The following is a 26,264-nucleotide window of genomic DNA, read 5'->3' as shown; positions in this document are numbered from 1 at the left end:
AAAGCATCACAGAAATAGTGGCAAGCAACGGAGATGAACAAGATTCAGGAAATTATTACGACATTGCTTTCAACTGCTTGCAGCAGTTGAACCTTTGTTATCTACCAAGTTTGCAAGGCTTTTGCTCATTAGGAAATGGCACTGTCAGAGTCCCATCCTTAAACTCTTTAAATGTCGAAGGTTGCCTGATCAAGTGGAAGATTTCTCCTGACGGGTCACTGATCCAAAGTGGTTCAAGACTAGAAAGACAACAAATAACAGAGGAAGCGGAAGAAAAAGAAGAAGAAAATGATGCCAGTGAAACGGTAAGTTGTCATTCATATTAATAAAACGTTTAATTGTATGTTTCGTTGTAATGCTTAACAATATATTTCCAGGGGGGGAAGCAGCTGATTGCCCATACAAATTAGTGGTGCAAGACTCCATATTCCATAGTTTGCACCACATCAATTCCTAACTAGTTTTTTCACAATTTTAGTCCAAAACACTTGACTGTCACATATTCACTGAAAAATGGTGTTTTCCTTTCTATTTTCATGTAGACTTTTTTACTTCCCCGAAAATGCTACTGGACATTTGGCAAGTCACATAGAAGCAACATTAAGCTTCATTGCTTGCACCTACCCCAACCCAACATTACACGTGCTTAATCTGTTTGGAGTAATCTTTTGTTTTCTTTTTTTGGTAACAAGTAATCTTTTGTTTTCAAATCATTTTCTGCTTGTCTTTTTCTTAAGGGTTTCATTTCTCTGTCTCTGTGATGAGCATGATGATGATCATATGTTTTATCTTCTAAATAAACATTGGCTGGAGCTGGTAGAGCAAGAAAATCACATGAAAATGCCAAAAAATATTTTCTAATGAGAAGTGATCAAACCGGCACTATATTCTGCCATTTTCACTTAATATATATAAAGTGGAGAGATTGACACACACAACACATGTGCGGCTCTGTTCTGCATAGTACTAGGATGATCTTTGCCTTTATTTAAACACACAACACATTCTTTTCTTAGCACTAACTCTGAAGATGCTAAATCCCTTGCACGTATTGCAAGAGCTAAATGAAAGCTCCTCCTTTTTGCAACCTTTGGCCTTCACACTGCTGGCCATTTTCCTCGTCCTCCTATACACATGGTACTCTTCGACTAAAACCACCACCCAAAAGTCATCACCACCACCTTCTCCACCAAAGCTCCCTATCATTGGGAACCTTCACCAGCTAAGCTCGTACCCTCATCGCTCAATTCAAGCCTTGTCCCAACGCCATGGCCCTCTCATGCTTCTCCACTTTGGAAGTGTCCCGGTGCTTGTTGTCTCTTCAGCTGAGGCAGCCCGGGAGACCTTGAAAACTCATGACCTCGCATTTTCTGGTCGACCCAAGTCCACCATCTTTGAGAAGCTTCTCTACAACTACAAAGATGTCTCAACCGCGCCATATGGTGATTATTGGAGGCAGGTGAGAAGTATATGTGTGTCAAATCTTTTGAGCAACACAAGGGTTCGGTCTTTTCGTTCTGTGAGGGAAGAGGAAACCAAATCCATGATCAGAAACATAAATGATTCATCATCATCATCATCAACCTCATCATCTGTTTTGAATTTAAGCGAAATGTTTGTGAGGCTTACTAATGATGTGGTGTGTAGAGTGGCTTTAGGGAGGAAGTACAGTGATGGCCAAGGCGGGGAAAGTGGGAGGATGTTTCAGAAGCTTTTATGGGAGTTCACTGACTTACTGGGAACTGTTAATATTGGGGACTATATCCCATGGCTTTCTTGGTTGAGCCATATCAATGGTTTGGGAGCCAAGTTAGACAAGGTGGCTAAGCAGTTGGATGACGTTCTAGATACAGCAGTTCAAGAGCATATGAACCGTAGTTCAAAGAGTGGAGATGATGACCAAAAGGACTTTTTGGACGTTTTGCTTTCAATTCAGAAAGAAAACGTGGCAGGCATTCCTATTGATAGAGTTAGTATAAAGGGTATCATCTTGGTAACTATCTCTCTCTCTCTCTCTCTCTCTCTCTCTATATATATATATATATATGTGTGTGTGTGTGTGTGTGTGTGTGTGTGTGTGTGTGTGTGTGTGCGTGTGTTTTTGTGAAAGAGATGTAACATATAGTAGTACATATATTTATATATTTTGCAATAGGTTAAATATCTTAATCCAATCAATTGTTTTTAGGACATGTTCGCTGCTGGCACTGATACCACATATACTGCCTTAGAGTGGGCAATGACTGAGCTTTTAAGGCATCCAAGGGTCATGAACAAATTGCAGAATGAGGTAAGGGGAATAGTCGGAAACAAAAGAGACATGATTACAGAGGATGATTTGGTTGAAATGCACTACTTGAAGGCAGTGACGAAGGAAACTCTTCGCTTACATCCACCACTTCCACTACTATTTCCCAGGATGTCAACCCGAGATGTGGAAGTAAATGGCTACAACATTAAAGCCAACACACATGTTTTCATCAACGCATGGCAAATTGGAAGAGATCCCAAGGTGTATGACAACCCAGAGGAGTATAAGCCAGAAAGGTTCTTGAATATTGGTATAGATTACAAAGGGATTGACTTTCAATTGATTCCATTTGGAGCTGGTAGGAGGGTCTGCCCAGGACTTCAGTTTGCCATGGCTGTTAATGAAATTGCCTTAGCAAACATCGTGCACAAGTTTGATTGGGCATTGCCCGGTGAAGCAAGTGGGGAGGATTTAGACATGACAGAATCCATTGGCTTAACCCCACATAGAAAATATCCTCTGAAGGCTGTTGCTTTTCCACACTCAAGTTGAGGGATAGGGAGGGCATTTTCATATATGTCCATGAACTGGTCTTCATATTATATGTGTTAAGGCTCTAAGCCTGCTATCGTGTATGTCTATGGCTTCAGCTGTCAGTACTGTTGCCAAGATACTATAGCACAATAAGAACTGTCAAAATATTATGTGTCAATGCAAGTTTTCTCACCATATACACATTTTCAAGTTTCTTAAATTGGTCTGTTCGGAATATTTTGAGTTTTTGGAAATTCAAAATCAGGGTAGTTTCTGAATTTTTAACCATGGTGGTGTGTGGTGAAAAAGTCAAACTCAAGTATGCATGATTGATGAGATGGGGAAAAGTCAGTTGCTTTATCTCGTGGGATTAAATTAAAGTGGGAAAGATAATTGAAACAATTCTAGTATTAGATTACTCTCACAAAGAAAGTCAAAAAGAGAGGAGGTAAAAGACAAAAGAAGAAGAGAATGCCCCATGGTGATCTTATCCAACTGTGATCTTATCTTGCATTACCAATGAGGTTTTTCTAGAACATATTTTCTTTCTATATTCATTTTAGAAGGTTGGATGTGTGAAACACATAAGATCATGAAATTCGAGTTCTGCTTAAGAGTATCTAAAGTGTTCCTTTAGTGTTTGTTCATCCAAACAAAAATAAAGATCCGTGCGAGTTCCATATTCTTGTGTAAGTTCAATTTGCCACAGCTGTTACTGAGATTGCTTTAGCAAATATAGTACATAAGTTTGATTGGAAAATGTAAAAGAAAGAATAAGAGAAATAACTTAACAGTTTTGAGTGGGAGAAGGAGAGAGGGTTCTCTTGTTGATAAAAATTTGACAGCAAGTAGGGTGGGAAGAAATCGCACAATATTACTCATCATTCCAACCCATGGTAGACTACAACTTGGAACAAGAATTGTAAAAGAAGTCTTTGACCATATGCTCGATTATTGATGGTGAATTTTCCTAACAGAACTTGCACTGATGCACGCTAAATGGAGCTATTCTGATGTAACTACACACCGATGCAAAGTTCAACCATTCAAACCTCACACTACCATAGAAGCCAACATTTCTCGATAGAAGCTGTCCTGTAGAATACTTTTGTTTCCCTATTACTATTCCACAAGGATAATGATGCATGTGGTGATTTGTTTGTGCCTGGTGGTCAAATCCTTACCATAGATTGATATACAGCGAGATCAAAATAGGTAGCAACTTCTCCGCTATCTTTAGAGAAATGCTTTTGCAAACATGCACCATATCGAGATTCTTTGTCATGTAGCTCCATAGCTGTTCTTGACGTTTTACTATCTGCCACTTGTTTCTGGGACCATGGCCTATCATCATCCATTGCTACCCACCAAAAATGGAAAAAACCATCTCTAAGACGTTTCTCCTAATAAAACAAAGACCAGACCGTCATGTTGTGGAAAAGCTGAATGATACAAAATAATTGAGGTGGCTACCTTGCCTATGAGAGAAAGGTGAACCATGTACTCAGTTCTGGTTCAGGAAACTCCAATGGCTCTTCTTCAACTGCTAAAGGAACACTCTTCGCTTTTTGCATTCAGTCTCCTCATACTGCTGCTCAAATTCATCTATAAGGATAAGTCGAGGAAAAGAAGAGTCAAACTTCCACCAAGTCCTCCAAAGCTACCCGTCATTGGTAACCTTCACCAGCTCGGAAACAAGCCTCACCTATCTCTCCGTTGCTTGGCAGAGAAGTATGGTCCAATAATTTACTTACAGCTTGGTGAGATCCCAACAGTGGTGGTTTCATCAGCTAGATTAGCAAAGGAAGTACTGAAAACCCATGACCTTGCACTATCAAGCCGTCCACAAATCTTTTCAGCCAAACACCTCTTCTATAATTGCACTGACGTTGTCTTCTCCCCTTACGGTGCTTATTGGAGGCATATTCGTAAGATTTGCATACTTGAGCTACTAAGTGCCAAGAGAGTGCAATCATTTAGCCATGTTAGAGAAGAAGAAGTTGCTCGCCTGGTTCGTCGGGTTGCAGAGTTCTACCCTGGCACTACCAATCTGACCAAGATGCTTGGACTATATGCAAATGATGTTCTCTGTCGAGTGGCATTTGGAAGGGGTTTCTCAGAAGGTGGAGACTATGATAGGCACGGGTTCCAAAAGATGCTTGAGGAATATCAGGAATTGCTTGGAGGATTTTCTATTGGAGATTTCTTCCCTTCCATGGAGTTCATACACAGTTTAACAGGAATGAAATCAAGACTTCAAGAGACCTTCCGGCGATTCGACGAACTTTTTGACCAAATGGTGACTGATCATCTCAGCCCCAAGAGAGAAAAAGAGGAGCACAAGGACCTTGTAGATGTTTTACTTGATATACAGAAAAAAGAGTCTACTGAAATGCCTCTCACCATGGATAATGTCAAGGCTATTATCTTGGTTAGTATAGAATCTTGAATGCTTAAGTTATATTTACTAACAGCCATGAAATCCAATATTAATATAGATATGAATTGCACTCAACTGCTTGCAAACAAATTAACACTAAGTGGTACAACACTGCTGCTGCAGGACATGTTTGCTGCAGGAACTGACACAACCTTCATCACCCTCGATTGGGGAATGACAGAGCTTTTGATGAATCGCAAAGTATTGGAAAGAGCACAAGCAGAAGTACGAGGTGTTGTCGGAGAAAGAAGAGTCGTGTTAGAGAGTGATCTGCCTCAGCTGGACTACATGAAAGCTGTCATCAAAGAAATATTTAGATTGCATCCACCTGCTCCAGTACTAGTCCCTAGAGAATCCATGGAAGATGTAACCATTGATGGGTATGATATTCTAGCCAAAACACGAATTTTTGTCAATGCCTGGGCAATAGGGAGGGACCCTGAATCTTGGGAAGATCCAGAAGCGTTTGAACCAGAAAGATTCATAGGTAGCACTGTAGACTTCAAGGGGCAGGATTTTGAGCTTATACCTTTTGGGGCTGGTAGAAGAGGTTGCCCTGCTGTTACATTCGGAACAGCAACCATTGAGCTTGCTCTAGCTCAACTTCTGCATACCTTTGATTGGGAGCTCCCCCCTGATACTGCAGCAAAAGATTTGGACATGACAGAAGTTTTTGGTATCACAATGCACAGGATAGCCAATCTGATTGTTGTTGCCAGACCACGGTTTCCCTGAGACGAGAAATCATCAATAAACTACATGATACTCTATGTATCATCCAATTTTCTCTGCTTTCATCAAACATACAAGAGACGAGCAGATTCACGCATTGCCTTTTGCCTGTATCTCAGAAACAGACTCTTATAGTTAATGGAAGAATATATATAGTTGTCTTTTTTAAATAAGATATGCTTTTTCTTTCCTTTTCCCTCCCTCCTTTACCCCAATGACGATCTAAACCCAATGTCAAGGTTGGTTTCCAAGAACAATGTTATGGTCATAGCTTCGCAAGGAAGAACAAGTTAATTCCCCTACTTGCCTCCGCATGCATATCAGGGAACTATATACTTCAAAAAATATTCAAAAGAATTTATTCAAGTTCTTTTCAATATAAATTGATTGATAAAAGATGAATTTTGAAAAGTAATAGAGCTCACAGAAGGTATACATTGCTAGGCCGTAAAACCTTCATGGGAGAGAAATAAAAAACAAGACTAGTACCAGACTAGGACTTGTTACAAGGCATAACTGTCTTGTCAAAATTTTCTGGCCTAATCATTGTTCTACTTCTCATGGAGCGAGCACATGCATGGTAGATCATGCATAGATCCAACCATTGAAAAGCATGGAACAATAATGAGAATAGAGGGATATATGGTTAAAATTGGAGGACGCAATCTTCTCTCTGAGGTACTCTGGCTTCCAAAATTGTTATCCTTGGCAAATCTGTTCTCTCTGCGGTGAACCAGTATTGCAAAATGTTTTATGTTGATATTCAATCAAGTACTTCAAGCACAGCTGTTGAATCTCATTGTGACCTTATATCCTGAAGATAATGAGCTACTTTCTGAGCACCAAAAAACAAGGCATCGGCAAGGAGAAAGACTCCAACCTGTGCCAAAAAAGAAATCAAATTTGAGATTAGACTCTTAAAAGTGAGGTGACTAAACAGCAGGCCATTTTAGCAAACATGTTAAAGAAAATAAGTACCAGCCGGGCAGAGAACACTAATCGGTAACTCCAACCTTCTTTGGCAGCTGCAGCTCTTTGCTGATCAGTCCAACTGTGGATTGGGGATTCATAAATTATTGCAGTTTCTGTAAAGTTGTATAAGAACTGCCTTAAAGTTGTACTCTAATATGCATCAATAACTTAAGGCCACTGTGCATCAGCAGAAAGTAGATGCCAAGTAATTTGTATTATAAGCCATAAACTAATGGAAAATATACAAAGTAAATCACCAAATCATAGACCTTGAGTCAATCTGGCAGCAATAACTTGAAGATTATAGCTGGAAATTACCTTTTCATGGGACAAAGCAACGTCAACCTTGGTCAATTAAGTTTACCAGATTCAATCTACATGCGTACTTACCTGATTATGCATCTAATAGCCATCTAGTTATCTATACTAGATGGCATTTACATAACCTTTCAACCCAGTTTCATGATCTATACAGTTTCATCTTATCTTCCCATTTGAAACAAAAAAAAATGAAAAATAAAATTTTGGTTTTCACAATGCACATTTCATAAGGAGAAGCGAGTTAAGATCAGATAGTTACCCAAGGAATTCTGAAACCCCACCAATTCCAGCAAACTTAAATGGCTGAGGGCCTTCTCTGACAAGATCCTGCTCCGACATAAGACGAGACTCACTACATTAACAGACGTTTTCAGGTTGGTTCACAACAAAGCACTGAAAAAGTTATAAATTTAGAAACGCTAATTACAAAAAAAAATATCTAAGTTACACAAACCGCAACTACCTCTTCTTCAGCAGCCTCCAAACCCCCTTGAACCCAGAAAAGGTTTCTGTATCCCGCATTGTATAGCTGCTCACAAGCAGCTAGAGATCTGCCCAAGAAAGGTGACACTGGTGAAATTTGATTGATTCATTTTAATTAATGTAGGCTATTCTCTTTATTGCCATCTTTTCTTCCATGTATTTAAAGTTAAACCATAGTATTAGTTAGTTTTTTTTTTTTGAAAAAAATAGTATTAGGTAGAAGTATAAGTTATGAACTGCAGTTCTCTATTTGAGCTGGAGATATGTTAGTGATCAAAGATTCATATACACAAAAAATTCAACTTGGACAGAAACATGGGTCTGATGTCTAGAACATAGAAAATAAAGGGCTGAATTAAGATTCCTCCCTTTTTATCCTTTGACAATTTCCTCCAATTATATGGTCACTTTGTGGGGAGAAGATATAAATAATCATATAATATTCATAATTTTAGGACAACTTTCACTAAAGTTTTCTAAAAGCTTTTCCAGTCTAATTGTAGACAACTATGAAAATGAGAAAAAAAGAAGAAAAAAAGAAGGGATTTGCAATGCATTCTGAATATAGGATGACATAACTACATGTATGATGCAATAAAAAACTCAATCATATCAATTATATAAAGCCCAAAATAGAATTATGTTATAGCAGAACTTCCACATTCCTCATTATTAAACCAAAGTTATAACTGAAACTACAATTAGTTGAACATAAAGCGCACCTCAATCCCTTCTGACATGCAACAATAAGATCTGTATCTTTTGGAAACTTCTCGTCAACTTTGGACAAGAACTGGCTGTTGCAAAAGAAAAAACAATGAAAATGCAATTCATCATGTGAACAAAGCAAATCATGCCAATAATATGATTTTTTTTGAAATACCTATTATAAGACAATGTAGGCACACCACTCCACCAACCCCCTACACGAAAATATTATGTCACATTTATGAGTACAGCCACCACAAGATGCAAAGCAATGACAGGTTACAATTCAGATGTTATTTGAGGAGTTAAGAAAATACTCTCTTGTTCCCTACAAAATATCACAAAGATACTATGATTTGACTATTGACTAGAAACCTATACATTTGTTGCCAAAATGAAAATATAAAGCACACAAGCAATGCAAAACTGGATTAGCAGTTAAGAAAGACAAGATAGCAAGAATTGCATGATACCCATCGTGAAACTCATGAACTTTCTGGAAAGAGTTCCAGCGTCGAATTCGTTACCAACATCAAATATTGGAATCCAGGTTGAGCCTTTAACCCATGCCTATAAAAGAGGGGGCAAAAAGAGGTTTATTGAAAAATAATGAAAAAGAATGCTATAGAGAAAAAAAAAATCATGTTAGGATGTCTACCTTTTTGTGTTCTGTAGAGGGACGAACATCAAGAAGGGTTTTGTTAGATAGCTGAATTGCATACCCAGCTTCCCTAGGTGTTAAAGCTTTAACCTTTCCTTCCCTAACCTGTATTAATCAAGTTGCTACTACTTCAAAAAATTAACAGAGCACAAATAAATTAAAAAACATATGCAAAAGAAAACACACAACCTTATTCAACAACAACAACAACAAAAATTTCAACTGAAATAAGGCGCAGCAAACGAAAGAATGTTGCTTTCTTTTCTTAAATCCCCAGCTCACTTAAATATATTACCATAAGTTATAAAAATCGTTTTTCGGTTTTTTTTTTTTTTTTTCTTCTGATTTTATAGGAACTGAGCAACATACCAGAGTTTCCCATCTCTTCTTGGCAGCAGCCACATCCCTCATTTGCTTCAACTCGTAATCTTCATTGTCAGCTTGCATTCGAGTAGCACTCCTACGCTGAATTAAAAACAACAACAAGAACAACCCAGTTGAGAAAACAATTAAAAACAAGAAAAATAAAACAAACCCACTAATTAGAACATGAAAAAGGTGCAGAATTTACATACAAAATGGAATGGTCTGCAACAGGGTCTAAGTTTTAGCGAAGATAAAAGTGAAATGCTTGAAAAGTGTTCTCTTTGACATGGTATTTTGGTGGTTCTTTGTTTCTGAAAACTAGAGCACGAAATGGTGTGGGAGTTGAGAGAAGGAAATCCCAGAGCTTCCATTGCCAAAGAGCTTTTTACGATACTGAGAACCGATTAGATGATTATCGGATTTGGTTTATCTTCAGTTGCGTGTCGTTTGTTGCCAACTTCCAAGTGGCCCGAAACGCTGCGTTCAAGTAGACATGAAAAGAAAGAGAACAGCAGTTCATAACTTATACTTCTAATGAGAACAGCAGGCAACTCAATATAATTTTTACTTTATGTTTCATTCTCTTACACTTAAAATAATGTCATTAATATATTATACAAGTTAACTTTTGCTTTCCAAATTTACTCTTATTAAATGTATTCAATTTATCCAAATAAAAATTCACAACTTTCTTACCATCTTGTTAATTTTTTTTAAACATCAAATATTATTTTAAAGAAAATTTCTGTTTTTTTCACAAAAATAGGAAATGTCCTTTTTTTTAAAAACACAAAGGACATTTTTTTTAATTAAAAAAACTAAACCCTTTGTGTTATAAAAAATAAAACAAATAAAAAAAAGATACATTTCCTCTTAAAAGCATTTTTTAAAAAAAATAATTGACGTTAGAAAAAAAATTAATAAGATGGTAAGAAAGTTGTGAAATTTTTTTAGATAAATTGAATACATTTAATAAGGGTAAACTTGGAAAGCAAAAGTTAGCTTTTATAATATATTAATGACATTGTTTTAAGTGTAAGGAGAATGACACATGTCAAGCAAAAAAGGGAGAATGTCCAAAGGAGAAGGGTAGAGAGAAGGTTGCTAGCATTCCTCTATATAAAAAATTATATTGTCAAGTGTGTTTTAAAATTGAAGATAAGTTTGGTCTCTTTCCAATTTTATGTTTTTTGGTTTCTTTTTCTAATAGACTAATTTCATTATATGTAAGCCAAGCAAAGCCTGACGTCATCATTAATACTAGGCAGGCACCAAAATTTATTGATTGGAAGTTGAGAATATGGCAATGATATGAAAGGCAATTTGATGTGAATTTGATTAAACAAAAATGGAATAGGAAAGGGTATAATATCTGTTGTTTTATACTTAAAAGTGGAATATTACGTGTTCACTGAACTGGGTGTTGATTGATTACCTGTGGTGTCATGCCACCCCATGACCCACATGAAAGGAAAGATTCACAATTATAGAAATTGTGAGTTAAGCAAAGCCTTCACCTTACGTCATCGTTACTACGAGAAATTTCACCACTGATTCTTTAGTTGAAGGATTGACAGTTTCCATCAATATATTACTGTATTACATGCATTCCATTCCAGTTGGTTTTAGTCTGCTTCGATAAGACATAATATTTTAATCAGTTGGTTTTAGTCTGCTTTCCGTACAACATGATATTTTAATCGACTTGCCACTAGGCTCTGCACCGACTGGCATCCTTAAATGCTTATAAGCAGCCATGGCCTTGTTTTAAGGCTCAGAAACAAGCCATGGATTCTCAATCTTCCTTGGTCGTCCTCTTTGTTTTCCTCCTACCCTTTATTTTATTGCTCTTGATCAAGCAGAGGAAGAAAAGCTCTGCTTCTCAAGAGAGGAGGTTGCCTCCTGGTCCTAGGAGGCTACCTCTCATTGGGAACCTTCACAAGCTTTCTAATGGCTTACCTCATCATGTCCTTGAACACCTTGCCCTTCGATATGGACCCCTCATGTTCTTGCAATTAGGCTCAATATCTACTTTGGTAGTCTCTTCAGCCCATATGGCAAGAGAGATCTTCAGAACTCATGACCTCGTTTTTTCCGGTAGGCCAGTCTTGTATGTTGCAAAGAAGCTTAGTTATGGCTGTGTCAACCTATCATTTGCTCCCTATGGTGAGTATTGGAGGGAGATGAGGAAGATTGTGATCTTGGAACTGCTTAGTGCAAAGAGGGTTCGAATGTTTCAGTCTGTGAGGGATGAAGAGGTGGGGCTTATGATTGACTCTATAGCTCATTCTAAGGGTCTCATCAATCTCACTCAACTGACACTTTTCTTAGCAAACAATGTCTTGTGCCGTTCGGCTTTCGGTAAAAAGTATGATGATGGAGGAGGAATTGGCAAGAACAGAATTCATGGATTGCTTGAAGAGGCAAGGGCCCTGTTGGGAGGATTCTTCTTGTCAGATTTTCTACCATGGTTGAGTTGGTTAAACAAGTTCAATGGTCTTGAGAAAAAGGTAGAGAAGTGTTTTAAAGGCTTGGACAGTTTCTATGACAGAGTGATTGAGGAACACCTTGATCCTAGGAGGCCTAAACCAGAGCATGAAGATCTTGTCGATGTTCTGCTTCGGGTTCAGAGGGATCCCAGTCAAGCAATACCCCTCAGTAATGACCAAATTAAGGGTGTTCTCACTGTATGTCGCTTTTTCTTTCTTCTTGCATTTGAGTGTTGCTTATTTGTTAATATACTTTTGCTATTACTTCGACAATCTTCGTGTTAGCTTGATATACAATCGGTATTCGTATGGCTATATATAGAATTTCAGCTGGCTATATACAGAATTTCAGCTGGCTTGATATATACAATCGGTATTCTTGCAGGACATGTTTATTGCAGGCACTGATACTTCCTCAGCCACACTGGTGTGGACAATGGCTGAACTGATTAGGAACCCCCTAGTGTTGAGGAAAGCACAAGATGAGGTGAGAAGAGTTTTAAAGGGAAAAGCAAAAGTGGAAGAAAGTGATCTTTCTGAACTCATGTACCTAAATCTGGTCTTGAAGGAAAGTTTTAGACTACATCCAGCAGTGCCCTTACTACTTCCAAGAGAAACCTTAAAGAGTTGCACGATTGAAGGGTACGAAATTCCCACCACAACAATGGTGTTTATCCATGCAAAAATGATAGGAAATGACCCAGAATGTTGGGAGAATCCAAATGAGTTCTGGCCTGAAAGATTCTTGGACAGCTCAATTGACTACAAAGGAAACCATTTTGAACTTTTACCATTTGGGGCAGGAAGGAGGGGTTGTCCTGGTATTAGCTTTAGTGTGAAGCTAATTGAGCTTGCACTTGCTAATCTCCTCTATCGTTTCGACTGGGAACTCCCTCATGGGATGAGAAGAGAAGACTTGGACATGGAAGATGCTGCTGGGCTTTCAGTTAGCAAGAAAGTTCCTTTATTTCTAGCTGCTAAACCTGTGCATCCTTCCTTGACAAGCTATGTTGCACAATAAACAGGCCCCATGGCACCACAGTTATTTCCATATATGGTATAAAAAAGGTGGTTGTTCAAATCTAGTTATTCTGTTTATCTTCTAGAAAAGTGTTGCTTCCTTGGTTTAAGTCTAGTTATTCGTTTTCCTAAGCTCCGGTGCTCAAGGAAGCCTATTATGTCATGAATAAGACAGCTGACTATAAAAATATATTTCTTGTTCCGTAAGAGTCTTCTTTGTTTATGTTTTATTTGTCATTATTGTTTCCTCTTCTTCATACTCCATTAATTAAAATAAAGAAATAAATCCACATGGTTATTAAATAATTATATAAAAAATCCACTATCCCCAAAATCTCATATGAATTATTGTGTTGGTTTGTGGCTCTGTTTTGGTATTTTGAAAACCCAAAATTTCAAAGTTGCCAACAGATTATCAACTATGTTGAATGTGATCAGCTCTTCTGAAGCTGAACAGATTATCAAACAATTACAAAGTTACAAAAGCATACCTGGCCTGAAATATAATTGCATGTTTAGTGGAAGAGAAAGAAGAGGACAACGACGAGATACATATTGGGTAGTCACTTTTTGTTAGTGTAGCTGGACGAATCCCGTACGTAGTTTTAGTTTTGGCAATATGACTCATGTAGTTTGATTATTGTAACTTAAGGACATGTTTAAATTTCTGTCCAATTTCTTGACAGAATAAACATGTGTCGTGTCTCTTACATAGATGAGGTGTTTTGAATGAAATTGGATGGAAATTTAAATGTGTCCTTAAATTGCGATATAATTAAACTACATAAGTTAAATTGAAAAAATTAAAACTACAAGAAACAAAATGAAAAAAAAGGGCAAACTACATAAGCAAAAGTGACTTTATTCCTTCTTCTTCAATTTTTGGTCGGAAAGTTACTTTATTCCTCAGTTTTTTATTTTTGGTACGGGGAGGTAGGTATGGGCTGTATGGACAATGGTTGGTTGTACTTGTTTTGACTATTTCTCATTGAAAATGTTTGGTTGTACTTGTTTTGTTCTTCGTCCTCCCGTCGAACATACACAATTATATGCTTGCTTTGCTATGTTTGTTTTTCTTGATTATGGCGAAGGACATAATCAAGATCGTTGTTACGATCCTAGTGCACAAAAATTGTATGTATCTCGTCATGTGGTTTTTCTTGAGCATATTCCTTTTTCTCCATTCCTACTACTACTTTATTGAATTCGAGCTCATGTATATTGATCCTTTTTTACCTACTAATGATGATTTCTCTTATGCTGACAATGTTAACATTTCTCCTATTTCTAGTTCTCCTTCTAATCCTTGTGTTACTTCTCCTCCTATTACTCAAGTGTATTCTCGCAGGAAACATGTCATAAGTTCTGACACTATTAATCCTTCATCTCCTTTGGCGCCTGCTTCAACTTCTATGGATGTAGATCCAATAGCACCTTGTTATCCTTCGCGCACTCATAAGCCCACTCATCGGTTTGGTTATTCTTCTAATGATTTTAGTTATTCTTGTTATTCTCATGATTTCTCTTCTTTCTTGTCCTCTACACATACTCTCTTTGAACCCACCTCTTACAAGGAGGCTATATGTAATCCTCTTTGGCAACATGCTATGAATGAAGAACTTTCTTGTCACATCCCGGGATCGACTCCGCCGTAACATGATATTGTCCATTTGGGCCCCCCTCTTTGCCCTCACTGTTTTATTTCTGAGAACTCACGAGCAACTTCTCAGTGGGTCACCTATCTTAGAATTGCTTTAGCCATAACTTGCTTAACTTCGGAGTTCTCATGACTCCGAAGCCAGTGAGCTCCCAAAAGGCCTTGTACTAGATGGAGGTGGGCATGTACATATAAGGCACATCACCTCCTCTCCGTTGGTCGATGTGGGATGCCACAATCCACCCCCCTTAAGGGCCCGACGTTCTCGTCGGCACACACGCACCACACGGAGTGACTCGATACCAAATTGTCACATCTCGGCTCCGCGTAGCACGATATTGTTCACTTTGGGCCTCCCTTTCTGCCCTCACGGTTTTGTTTCTGGGAACTCACGAGCAACATCCCAGTGTGGTCACCCATCTTGGGATTGCTCTAGCCCCAACTCGCTTAACTTTGGAGTTCCCATGACTTTGAAGCCAGTGAACTCCCAAAAGGCCTCGCGCTAGATAGAGGTGGGCATGTACATATAAGACACATCACCCCCTCTCTGTTGGTTGATGTGGGATGTCACATTTCTGCTCTGCATAAAACTGGCACATGTGATTTGGTTCCTCTTTCTCTCGGTAAATATGGATTTAGTCCCTAAACCCTAAACATGCAGTTGGATGTCGATGAGTCTATAAAATTAAGACTAAGTCTGAAGGTTCTCTTGAGAGATATAAGGCTCTTTTGGTTGCTAAGGGATTTACATAAGAATATGGCCATGATTATGCAGAGAACTTTGCTCCAATGGCCAAGATGACTTCTATTTGTACCTTACTTGCTATTGCATCAGTTCATCAATGGAGTTTATCACAAATAGATGTTAAAAATGCCTTTTTGAATGAGGATCTTTTCGAGGAGATGCATATGGTTCCCACTCTAGGTGTTCTTCACAATCCCTGGGAGGTGTGTCGTTTTCGGAAAGCTTTGTATGGTCTTAAACAAGCTCCTCGTGCTTGGTTTGAGAAATTCTCTGCTGTTATTGGTTCTCTTGGTTTTCAATCAAGTGCTCATGATCTTGCCTTGTTTGTTCATTCTACCTCTGTTGGTCATATCCTTCTCCTCCTTTATGGTGATGACATGATTCTTACGGGTGATGATTTGGATGGTATCACCCAATTAAAATTGGCTTTACATGATCAATTTGAAATGAAGGATTTAGGTCCCTTGCGTTATTTCCTTGGCATTGAAAGGTTATCTCATTTCTCAGTCTAATTATGCCGTTGACGTTCTTCAAAAAGCCCGTATTACAGATACTAGAATGGCTTATATGCCTCTTGAGCTCAATGTGCGTTATTCTCCGTCTGATGGTACCCCTTTGGATGATCCTACTCTTTATCGCACTATTGTTGGGAGCTTCGTTTATCTAACTATTACTCGCCTTGATATTGCATATGTCATTTATATTGTTAGTTAGTTTGTCTCCTCTCCCACTACTTTTCACTGGGCTGCTGTGATTCGTATTTTACGCTAACTTCAAGGGACGTTGTTTCAAAGCTTATTGCTTCCTTCCGCCTGAACTTTGGAGCTTCGAGCCTTTTCTGATTTTGGTTGGGCTGGTGACCCTTTTGATCGGAAATCTACTACTGGTTATTGCATTTTTCTTGGTGATTCCCTTATCTCCTGGAAGAGTAAGAAACAATTAGTTGTTTCTCGTTCTTATGCTGAGGCTGCTTCTACTGTTGCTGAAATTGTTTGGCTTCAGTGGTTGCTTCAAGATATGAGTGTTTCTCTCTCTATGCCTACTCCTATATATCGTGATAATAAAAGTGCCATTCAAATTGCTCACAACTCTGTCTTTCATGAGAGCACTAAGCACATCGAGTTAGACTGTCACTTTTGTCTCCTCTACCATGCAATTGGCCGACTTTTTCACCAAGTCTCACACTCTTGGTCGCTTCCGCTTTCTTCTTAGCAAACTCTCGATGCTTAATACTGTAACATCGTGAGTTTGACATGGGGTGTGACAATTGTATAGCCAATATTAATATATATTTGAGTCGGTGTCTTCTAAGGGTAGTTAGGTCTTTTACTTATATAGGGCATCTTTATATGCCTATATATTGTAATCGTACAGCAGCTTTATAATTCAATTGATTTGTGAATATATTGGCATTCTCTGCTTCTGCTTGAATTGTTCACACTCACCAATCTTACCAGATGTTGTATCCTGCTGTACTGCACAGATGGAGGGAAAGTGATTGAGCTAATAGGCAATAAGAATGACAGAAATCACAAGACCAAGGTACATGGCTCCGCAGAGAAACAAGAAAGATACAAGTAAAGCTCTTCAGAGTCAGAAAAAACCACTCAAGTACGGCATAAGAGCATCCCTTGTAGTTTGTCCAGCAAAAGAAATGAAAATGCATAAAAAAAAAGATCAGAAGGAAAGCTCTGAGGCAAAAATCTTATTAACACTAAGAAGCTCACCAAATGACACCCCATCCACAACCAGTACAGCAAGGACACTCTTCTGCAAATTTCTCAGCCTTACTAGAATGAACTCTATGGGATATAAGATCGTTACAAAATATCTGCATTATTACAATCATACATATATACAAAAATAGACAGTTAAATTGAGGCTCAAAATTAGAGAATGGCTTGAACTCTGTACGAGATTTGTATCCTTCAGAAGTCGTGACCAGTTGAGTTGAAGCCCTTATCTCATGCAGTAGGAGGGTACGTAATGTGTAATCTACACAGGTAGTCGTCGCCGTGGATTAGTCCAGGACCTAGCAAGAGCTTCAAGTAGTCGATAGTTTGGTTTTATGATAGATCTCACCAGAATTGGTGCAAAAACTATCTGTTATTCTAGTGTAACTACAAAATGGTTGGAATATTAGTGCTTTAGGATACTGACATCAGCTGCTCGTTATCGGTAATTTGCCTATATTTATGTTTTCTTTTTAATTTTCATCTCCCTCCAAATATTATTCCATAGGTATGGGCAGATTGTTTTGGTGTTGCTTGCATTGTGGTGTATCATCTCTACTAAACAGTATAGCCGGCTATACTTGTAAAATATTCGAAGAATTATATCCAAACAGTAGAGCCGCCGGTTATACATTTAAAATATGCGAATTTATTTTTAAAATACGGCCGTCCGGCTATACTTGTAAAATGTTAAAATATTCGAATTTATTTAATTATATAAGAAGAGCAATACCTACACGCTCAGAACTCAACCACCTTAATTTGCAATGTTTAAAACTGCCAACTCAACAATGATTTTTAGAAATAAAAAATTCAACAATGATTTTTTAAAATATCCTTTGATTAGCACCACCACCATATATAACTGTTAGTATGTAATTCACCTTCTTGTTTGTTTTGGGGGCGACATGCATGTTTTCAAATCATTTTCTGCTTGTCTTTTTCTTAATGGTTTCATTTGTATTTCTCTGTCTCTGTGATGAACATGATGCTCATATGGTATATCTGCTAAATAAACATTGGCTTGGAGCCGGCAGAGACCCAGAAAATCACACGAAAAGACCTTAAATTTTTATATACTAAATTGAACAACTCTAGGTAAACATCTAAATTGAACAAGCCATGTCTGTTCTTTTCTTTTTGTTTTGTGTGGCTGCGTTATATCAAAATGACCCTTTTTTTTGGGGGGGGGGGGGGTCCTCAAGAATCCAGGGCCATGTGCAGTGGATCACTTGCACCACCCCAAGGCCACTGCCATCCTTAAATGCTTATCAGCAGCCATGGCCTTGTTTGTAGCCTCAGAAACCAGCCATGGATTCTCAATCTTCCTTGGTCCTCCTCTTTGTTTTTCTACTACCCGTTATTTTTTGGCTCTTGACCAAGCAGAGGAGGAAAAGCTCTGCTTCTCAAGGGAGGAGGTTGCCTCCTGGTCCTAGGAGGCTACCTCTCATTGGGAACCTTCACAAGCTTTCTAATGGCTTACCTCATCATGTCCTTGAACACCTTGCCCTTCAATATGGACCCCTCATGTTCTTGCAATTAGGCTCAATATCTACCTTGGTAGTGTCCTCAGCCCATATGGCAACAGAGATCTTCAAAACTCATGACCTTGTTTTTTCCGGTAGGCCAGTCTTGTATGTTGCAAAGAAGCTTAGCTATGGCTGTGTCAACCTAGCATTTGCTCCCTATGGTGAGTATTGGAGGGAGATGAGGAAGATTGTGATCTTGGAACTGCTTAGTGCAAAGAGGGTTCAAATGTTTCAGTCTGTGAGGGATGAAGAGGTGGGGCTTATGCTTGACTCTATAGCTCATTCTAAGGGTCTCATCAATCTCACTCAACTGACACTTTTCTTAGCAAACAATCTCTTGTGCCGTTCGGCTTTTGGTAAAAAGTATGATGATGGAGGAGGAATTGGCAAGAGCAGAATTCATGGATTGCTTGAAGAGGCAAGGGCCCTGTTGGGAGGATTCTTCTTGTCAGATTTTCTACCATGGTTGAGTTGGTTAAACAAGTTCAATGGTCTTGAGAAAAAGGTGGAGAAGTGTTTTCAAAGGCTTGGACAATTTCTATGACAGAGTGATTGAGGAACACCTTGATCCTAGAAGGCCTAAACCAGAGCATGAAGATCTTGTCGATGTTCTGCTTCGGGTTCAGAGGGATCCCAGTCAAGCAATACCCCTCAGTAATGACCAAATTAAGGGTGTTCTCACTGTATGTCGCTTTTTCTTTCTTCTTGCATTTGAGTGTTACTTATTTGTTAATATACTTTTGCTATTACTTCGACAATCTTCATGTTAGCTTGACATATACAATCGGTATTCATATGGCTATATATAGAATTTTAGCTGGCTTGGGGGCAAGATAGTAAAAACAGCTGGTGATATATAAATCTTTTCTTGCAGGACATGTTTATTGCAGGTACTGATACTTCCTCAACCACACTGGTGTGGACAATGGCTGAACTGATTAGGAACCCCCTAGTGTTGAGGAAAGCACAACATGAGGTGAGAGGAGTTTTAAAGGGAAAAGCAAAAGTGGAAGAAAGTGATCTTTCTGAACTCATGTACCTAAAGCTGGTCTTGAAGGAAAGTTTTAGACTACATCCAGCAGTGCCCTTACTACTTCCAAGAGAAACCTTAAAGAGTTGCACGATTGAAGGGTACGAAATTCCCACCACAACAATGGTGTTTATCCATGCAAAAATGATAGGAAAAGACCCAGAATGTTGGGAGAATCCAAATGAGTTCTGGCCTGAAAGATTCTTGGACAGCTCAATTGACTACAAAGGAAACCATTTTGAACTTTTACCATTTGGGGCAGGAAGGAGGGGTTGTCCTGGTATTAGCTTTAGTGTGAAGCTAATTGAGCTTGCACTTGCTAATCTCCTCTATCGTTTCGACTGGGAACTCCCTCTCGGGGTGAGAAGAGAAGACTTGGACATGGAAGATGCTGCTGGGCTTGTAGTTAGCAAGAAAGTTCCTTTATTTCTAGCTGCTAAACCTGCGCATCCTTCCTTGACAAACTATGTTGCACAATAAACAGGGCCCATGGCACCACAGTTCTTTCCATACATGTTTTTAAAAAAGGGGTGGCATTTTAAACTAGTTATTCGTTTATCTTCTAAAAAGTGTTGCTTCCTTGGTTTAAGTCTAGTTATTCGTTTTCCTAAGCTCCGGTGCTCAAAGGAACCAACCGATAATTTCATGAATGAAACCGCAATCGCTGACTAAAAACCGCATTTCTTGTTCCGGTATTAAGAACGAACCGTCTTCATTTGTTTTGTTTTATTTGTCATTATTTTCAAAACTTGCAGTCATACCCATTAATTAAAATAAAGAAATAAATAGCCACACGGATGATGAAGTTGAATTTTACAAGGAAATGGAACATATGACAACTTGTAAGTAATTAGTTTATTTATACTAATGTTATTTATGCTTCTTCTTATAATAAAATCAAAGTGCCAACAGATTACACTATGTTGAATTTTAGCTCTTTGTAAATAACATTGGTGCTCAAACAACACAAGTTCTTCAAATCCACTCACCACCAACACTTGAGTTTATAACTTTAGTTTGTGGAAGAGAAAGAAGAGGACAACATTGGTGCATTGCATTTTCCTTTTAGTTTGTAACTTTAATTAACTTTGAATTGAATTTTTCTCATTTTTGATTATTGTAACTTTAATTTATTTTGCTTTGCAATTTCCTTTTGGTTTATAACTTTAAAGGAGGCGTTTTGGAATTGGAAATTTAAATGCTTAAATTGCGATAGAAGTTTAACTAAGTTAATTGAAAAAATTAAAACTACAAGAAACAAAATGCAAACTACATGAAATTGTAACTTTAATTCCTTTTCTTAGGTTGTCGGAATGCTTGAGAAGTTGATGAGATTGTGAATTTATATATGTTTGAGAAATTGAGGTTGTGTATTTATTTATTTAGGTTGTGAATTTATATTTTTGTGAATACTTGAGAACTCGCGGTTTTAAACCGCTAATTCATAACCGAATTATTTTGCTTTGCGTTTTTCTTGAAAACCGCATAAAAGATCGGTTTGCGGTTTCAAAATCACCAAACCGCAAATAGTCGGTCGGTTTGCGGTTTGAGTAAAAATTCGCTACTACCGAACCGAGCATGTATAACCACCCCTACATGTTTTCCTATAAGCTCCGGTTCACAAGGAAGCCTATTTTTATGTCATGAATAAGACAGCTGACTACAAAAATTTATTTCTTGTTCCATATGAGTCTTCTTTGTTTATGTTTTATTTGTCATTATTGTTTCCTCTTCCTCATACTCCATTAATTAAAATAAAGAAAGAAATCCACATGGTTATTAAATAATTATATGAAAAAATTCACTATACCCAAAATCTCAAATGAATTATTGTGTTGGTTTGTGGCTCTGTTTTGGTATTTTGAAAACCCAAAATTTCAAAGTTGCCAACAGATTATCAACTATGTTGAATGTGATCAGCTCTTCTAAAAAGCTGAACAGATTATCAAACAATTACAAAGCTACAAAAGCATACCTGGCCTGAAATATAATTGCATGTTCAGTGGTGGAAGAGAAAGCAGAGGACAAAGAAGAGACACACATTGGGCAGTCACTTTTCGTTAGTGTAGTTGGACACGTACTTAGTTTTAACTAGCAAAAGGTGCCCGCGCGATGCTGCGGGTTTTAAAATTGCGTGAAATGTGTATAAAGCGATGAAAATAGGCAGGGAACATCTCAACTACCCAATTGCCAAAACACTCAAAGGATTTACCAACATGTTCAAATATTGTAGTCATCTAAACCTATCATTACAACAACAAATTAACACCAACCAATTGTCAATTGATGCCATTAGCTAATTCCTATAAGGCTCTATTCACAAAACTTAAAACAATTAATTGAAATTTCAGCCTAGAAACTTTGCTGAAAACACCAACCAAATGCTCTATCCAAAGCAAAGAAAGACCACCTGCAAAATATCAAAAGAAAACATGATTTTTTTAAAAAGAAGAAAAAGAAAAAACAGAAAAATCGGGGAAGAAATTAGCTTGAGTATTTTATGCATGCACAATCTTTTCATTAAACCAAAAAATTAGCTTGAGCAAAATCTGTATGGAAAGAAACCACAGGGAAAATGTATGTAATTGAGTTCCTTACCTCTCCAACATTAAATATAAATCTTTGCTTGTCAAAGAATAGCAACACTGAAGGAGATGTATCTTGCGTATCCATTCCAGTCCCTAGCAGCTGCAAAGAGTAGAAGCATGGCCAAATTATTAGCCCATGAAAAGGAAAAAAAACAATATAACCAAACTCTGCATTCTGAAATTAGGATATACAAACTTTTTTAGTTTTCAATAAGTCTCCATTCAATGCAAAAATCAACAAAAATCCGCTTGGTAAATCAAACCCACAAACAAAAAAACCTATGAATTTTAACTTTTCTGAATTCTTTCTCGTCATCTCTAATGTCCACAAACAGAATTCCAATTTAGAAGTCAGATTTTCAAATCCCACATATTTCCTAAAACAATCTTCTTCAAGTCAACTATGCTAAAACATTGCAATCAGTTCCTAGAATCACACTCCCAAATTTTCTTTCCCCTACCAAAACAAAAATTATCAAATTCAAATCCCAGTCCCATAAACCAGTATAAGAACGAATTTGAATTAAAACCCTGTAGTAAAAGAACGAACATGTCTTTAAACATAACTACCCAAATAGCAGCATATCCTGCTTACCAAAACAGAGCTATCCTAAACCCTGTAACAAAAGAACCAGCATATCCAAATACCGATTTTGAGGGTTTACCAACTAATTTTTAATAATCAAACAGAAAACCTTACCAAAAGCAATCATATAGTATTTTAATAACTAAATTGTTTCACCTGGTTTCATCAAAATAATAACACAATCAAATCAATTTCAGTATTTGGATAACATTTGCAAATCAATAACATAGATCCACTATGAGGAAAAATTAGGAATTTGGACTTTTAGGGCAGCAAATTAAAACAGGTCTTATAGTTTAATAAAATAAGATCCAAGATATTAGTAACAAAAAAAAAATGAAAAAGAAGAGCAACAAAAATTGAATGGAAAGATGAAGCAAAATTTACTTACAGATTAGTGAGAGAGAGAGACCGAAACATAGAAAAAGTGGAGTTCAATCTTAAGAAGAAGACCAACGCTCGCCACTCCTATAAAGTCAAAGCCTCCAGATAACAATTGATAACAAACTTAGAACAATTGTGATAATTTATAATTAAATAGGTATGAGAGAATTAAGCCAAAACACTCAACCTTTAATAGCCTCAAATCAATGGGTGTTTATTCTATTGCTACAAATTTGGAAACTGGTAGGTGTTAGTGCAAACAAATCGGAAAATTTAGTGAAGACAATGACTATTATTACAGAATTAAGGCCACAAAATCAACTGCACAAACCACAATTTAAATAACATTCTACGAATGTGGTGGACAAAAGTATAATGTCATTGCCACAAATTATTAAATACCTATAACAGAATGAATCCAAAAGACCCAGCCTTTAATAGAATCAAACCAAATACCCATAACAGAATCAAACCATGTGCAAGTTTGTTGTACAAAAGAATAGATTATCTCTAGACACCTATGGTCAAAACTGATACTATATTCCCATTTATAGGCTATGTTAATTTAATGGAGAAGCTATAAAACCAGAAATAACCTATAAACACCTATAGGTTATAGAACCCTAATCAACTTACTGATAGCATCAAGGGAAGCCAAGAGGACCTGTCCGGGAACCATGGCAAAGAATGCATTCCCTGCTTGGGATTTAACCAAACGTCCCATCACTGATCAAATCGTAATACCAACCCCATCAAGCATAGATTTGCCAAGCTTTGATGCCATTTTTGACAACTACTATCACTGAATTAGCAAAATAAAGTAGAAAGAACTGATAAGAAAAAATAAATTTAATGTGTTAAACTTATAACCATAAAAACTTAAAAAGAAATTCATATAGTCCTCAGGGGAACCTTTCAAATTGATTCAGTATGAAATCTAACATTAAAAAATCATAAAATAAACCTAACCTCCAACATAAAATACCCATTTCATATGAGATTTCCTTCCCTGTTTCTGCTTCATGTCACCTATATACCAAAGAAAAGATATCAAGAGAAATATCATTTTAAGGTATAAAAATAAACCATAACTATGAAGGAAGAAACACATTCATTGTCCACATCTCAATTCATTATAAGGTATAAAAATAAACCACAACTAATCCTAAAATTAAGGATTTAAAGTAACAAATTTACAATAAAGATTTTTTTAAAAAGTTCAAACTTAAAATGGAACCAAGTGAAAGAAGAGAAAACTACCAAAGGCTATGGAGCATAAAGCATTTAAGTTTTTGAGAAGAATGTGCAGAGAAATCGGGTGTAAAAGAAGGTGTGGATATGCTGATAGGTTTTCATAATATTCCAGAGGATGCCTATGACGCAACCTCCTTCACATCTGCCACCAAAGCCAAACATCAAATACAAAATACGATTCAAATTATCGAAACAAAATTAGAAAAAAGCGAAATAAATGTGATAAAAGAGTGACGCTTTGGGGTCAAAGGTGGAGCCCTTTGGCAACAAATTGGATTTTGCCAGGAGGAGAGTTGAGAAGGAACCACTTCCCCACCCCAAAAAAACATTGACTACATTAGACACTAACAAATAATCAAAATGGGTACAAATTTATTAATTGGAAAAAAATAAAGTATAAACGGCAAAGAGAACAAACCTCATTAATGGCAAGCACTTGGCCATTGCTCTTCTTGACCTTCTTCAGCTTCCTCATGAAATACCTAATCCAAACAAATCAATCAACAATATTAAGTTTAACCAAAAATTCACCAATGAACATTTGGGAAGGCTAAGGATTATTCCAGAACTTGGACTTGGCGTGAACCTCATTTGTGGCCCAGAGCTTCATTTGGTAAATCTTGGGGTGCTCATTAGATGCCATGCAGGGAGCGTAATGTTTCTCCCAACAAGGTAGTCGTGCCGTGGCTGCAACACAAAAAAGACACAATTAATTGCAGCTTTACCATTTGAGATGCCCTACCAGAGAAATATATCACACAAAAACAAATACCAAATTAAATGGAACCTAAGAAACTGTGAAGATAATTTCTAGATATTTGTTCACCAAATTTCATACAACAATCCTCCACTTAAACTGACTGTTCACAACAATACTAAGAATTTGTAGGCATATTACATATGCAATATTTGGCTAATCCATTTCACCAGCAACCATATATTTAACTAAATAAACTATGTCGAAAACCAAATGGGTATTCTTCCAGAATAAAACCAACCTTCTTGAAGCATACCCATCTAAGTTATAAGAACCCCTTAGCATCCCAATACCCTAACATGGAAAAAAGAAGCATAATTTAGAATTCTGTAACAGAAATTGTCTCATTAAATTAAACAGAAATAAAAAACAGCGAATTTAAGGCTGAGATGTAATCGACTTATTGAAAGAAAAAAAATTGAGGGTGAGAGAACGATTGACAAACCTCTTTGCTAGTCCAAATGCGGAACCCTACTTCGTTTTTTCTTGCAACACCTTCAAAGTCAGTCAACATTCTGTGCTGTTCTACAAAAGATATTTACGAACACAGAACGTCATAAAATACCTTTATTGTAAATTTGTTCAACACAAAAAATCCAGAACCAAAATATTTGAAGAAATTCTATTAAAAGAAAAATAACTGAAATTAAAGAGAGGGAGAGAGAACATTGTATCCCTCAACCTGTACATATACAAAATGACTGGCTCTGTCCCACAACATCAGCAAGGGCAATGGCAAGCCTTTATTCACGCACACCCCAACAGTCACTGCCATTACCAATGCTTTCAAAATGGCCTGTTCAATCCCATCAGAAACAGCCATGAGAAATACAATCTTCCTTGGTCCTCCTCTTTGTTTTTTAACCCGTTAAAATTTTTTGGCTCTTGAAAGAAATTGAAATACAGTGGAGGCGATTAAAAGATGCAAACCTTGTTTCTATTTCAAAGTCCACGAATAGATGTAAGTGCACCATTGGGAACCTTGTTGTAGTCCTGCAATGCACAGAGTCATCAGCTTCACCTT

At 37.3% G+C, this 26,264-nt stretch overlaps 5 protein-coding genes and 1 long non-coding RNA gene across 11 annotated transcripts; 4 read left to right on the top strand and 2 right to left on the bottom strand.

Annotated features, from left to right (window-relative positions):
• The first annotated feature begins 900 nt into the window (after positions 1-900).
• LOC103338185 (cytochrome P450 736A117-like) lies at positions 901-2,963 on the top strand. Its single transcript, XM_089055903.1, has 2 exons — positions 901-1,993; positions 2,189-2,963. Exons 1-2 carry the CDS (start codon positions 1,031-1,033, stop codon positions 2,801-2,803), a joined length of 1,578 nt encoding a protein of 525 aa, XP_088912029.1. The 5' UTR covers positions 901-1,030; the 3' UTR covers positions 2,804-2,963.
• A 1,320-nt stretch (positions 2,964-4,283) lies between these two features.
• On the top strand, positions 4,284-5,960 carry LOC103337960 (cytochrome P450 71A1-like). The gene is given in 2 exon segments (NM_001326512.1): positions 4,284-5,216; positions 5,349-5,960. Coding segments are annotated over 2 exon segments (1,545 nt in total).
• Positions 5,961-6,314: 354 nt separating this feature from the next.
• LOC103337964 (Rhodanese/Cell cycle control phosphatase superfamily protein) lies at positions 6,315-9,939 on the bottom strand. 2 transcript variants are annotated; one of them, XM_008241136.3, is made up of 10 exons: positions 9,678-9,934; positions 9,472-9,567; positions 9,100-9,207; positions 8,915-9,011; positions 8,617-8,656; positions 8,456-8,530; positions 7,714-7,801; positions 7,510-7,577; positions 6,936-7,008; positions 6,315-6,837 (listed from the first exon to the last, which is right to left on the bottom strand). In XM_008241136.3, exons 1-10 carry the CDS (start codon positions 9,837-9,839, stop codon positions 6,754-6,756), a joined length of 891 nt encoding a protein of 296 aa, XP_008239358.2. In that variant the 5' UTR covers positions 9,840-9,934; the 3' UTR covers positions 6,315-6,753. The 2 variants fall into 2 exon arrangements, with proteins under 2 accessions (XP_008239358.2, XP_016651238.2); XM_016795752.2 differs by lacking the exon at positions 6,315-6,837 and having other exon boundaries at positions 6,936-7,042; positions 9,678-9,939.
• A 1,190-nt stretch (positions 9,940-11,129) lies between these two features.
• Positions 11,130-13,184, top strand: LOC103338186 (cytochrome P450 71A9-like). The gene is made up of 2 exons (XM_089041828.1): positions 11,130-12,155; positions 12,343-13,184. The coding sequence occupies exons 1-2, from the start codon at positions 11,256-11,258 to the stop codon at positions 12,976-12,978; spliced, it is 1,536 nt and encodes a 511-aa protein (XP_088897954.1). The 5' UTR covers positions 11,130-11,255; the 3' UTR covers positions 12,979-13,184.
• A 5,141-nt stretch (positions 13,185-18,325) lies between these two features.
• Positions 18,326-20,185, top strand: LOC148915327 (cytochrome P450 71A9-like). The gene is given in 3 exon segments (XM_089055691.1): positions 18,326-19,155; positions 19,157-19,324; positions 19,516-20,185. Coding segments are annotated over 3 exon segments (1,536 nt in total). The 5' UTR covers positions 18,326-18,423; the 3' UTR covers positions 20,152-20,185.
• A 1,852-nt stretch (positions 20,186-22,037) lies between these two features.
• On the bottom strand, positions 22,038-25,916 carry LOC103335422 (uncharacterized). Of its 5 annotated transcripts, XR_016122316.1 has the most exons (8): positions 25,070-25,126; positions 24,902-24,965; positions 24,490-24,625; positions 24,199-24,258; positions 23,866-24,031; positions 23,237-23,313; positions 22,270-22,359; positions 22,038-22,081 (listed from the first exon to the last, which is right to left on the bottom strand). It is a non-coding gene; the product is annotated as an uncharacterized LOC103335422 (long non-coding RNA). The 5 variants fall into 5 exon arrangements; XR_016122319.1 differs by lacking the exons at positions 22,038-22,081; positions 22,270-22,359; positions 24,902-24,965; positions 25,070-25,126 and adding exons at positions 25,482-25,534; positions 25,686-25,916 and having other exon boundaries at positions 23,257-23,328; XR_016122315.1 differs by lacking the exons at positions 22,038-22,081; positions 22,270-22,359 and having other exon boundaries at positions 23,257-23,328.
• Between the last annotated feature and the right edge of the window lie 348 nt (positions 25,917-26,264).

This window comes from Prunus mume, linkage group LG7 (assembly GCF_029339155.1).
Source record: "Prunus mume cultivar Tortuosa linkage group LG7, ASM2933915v1, whole genome shotgun sequence".
Taxonomy (NCBI): domain Eukaryota; kingdom Viridiplantae; phylum Streptophyta; class Magnoliopsida; order Rosales; family Rosaceae; genus Prunus; species Prunus mume.
Note: the sequence above shows the minus strand (reverse complement) of the source record. Positions and strands in the feature narration are given on the sequence as shown.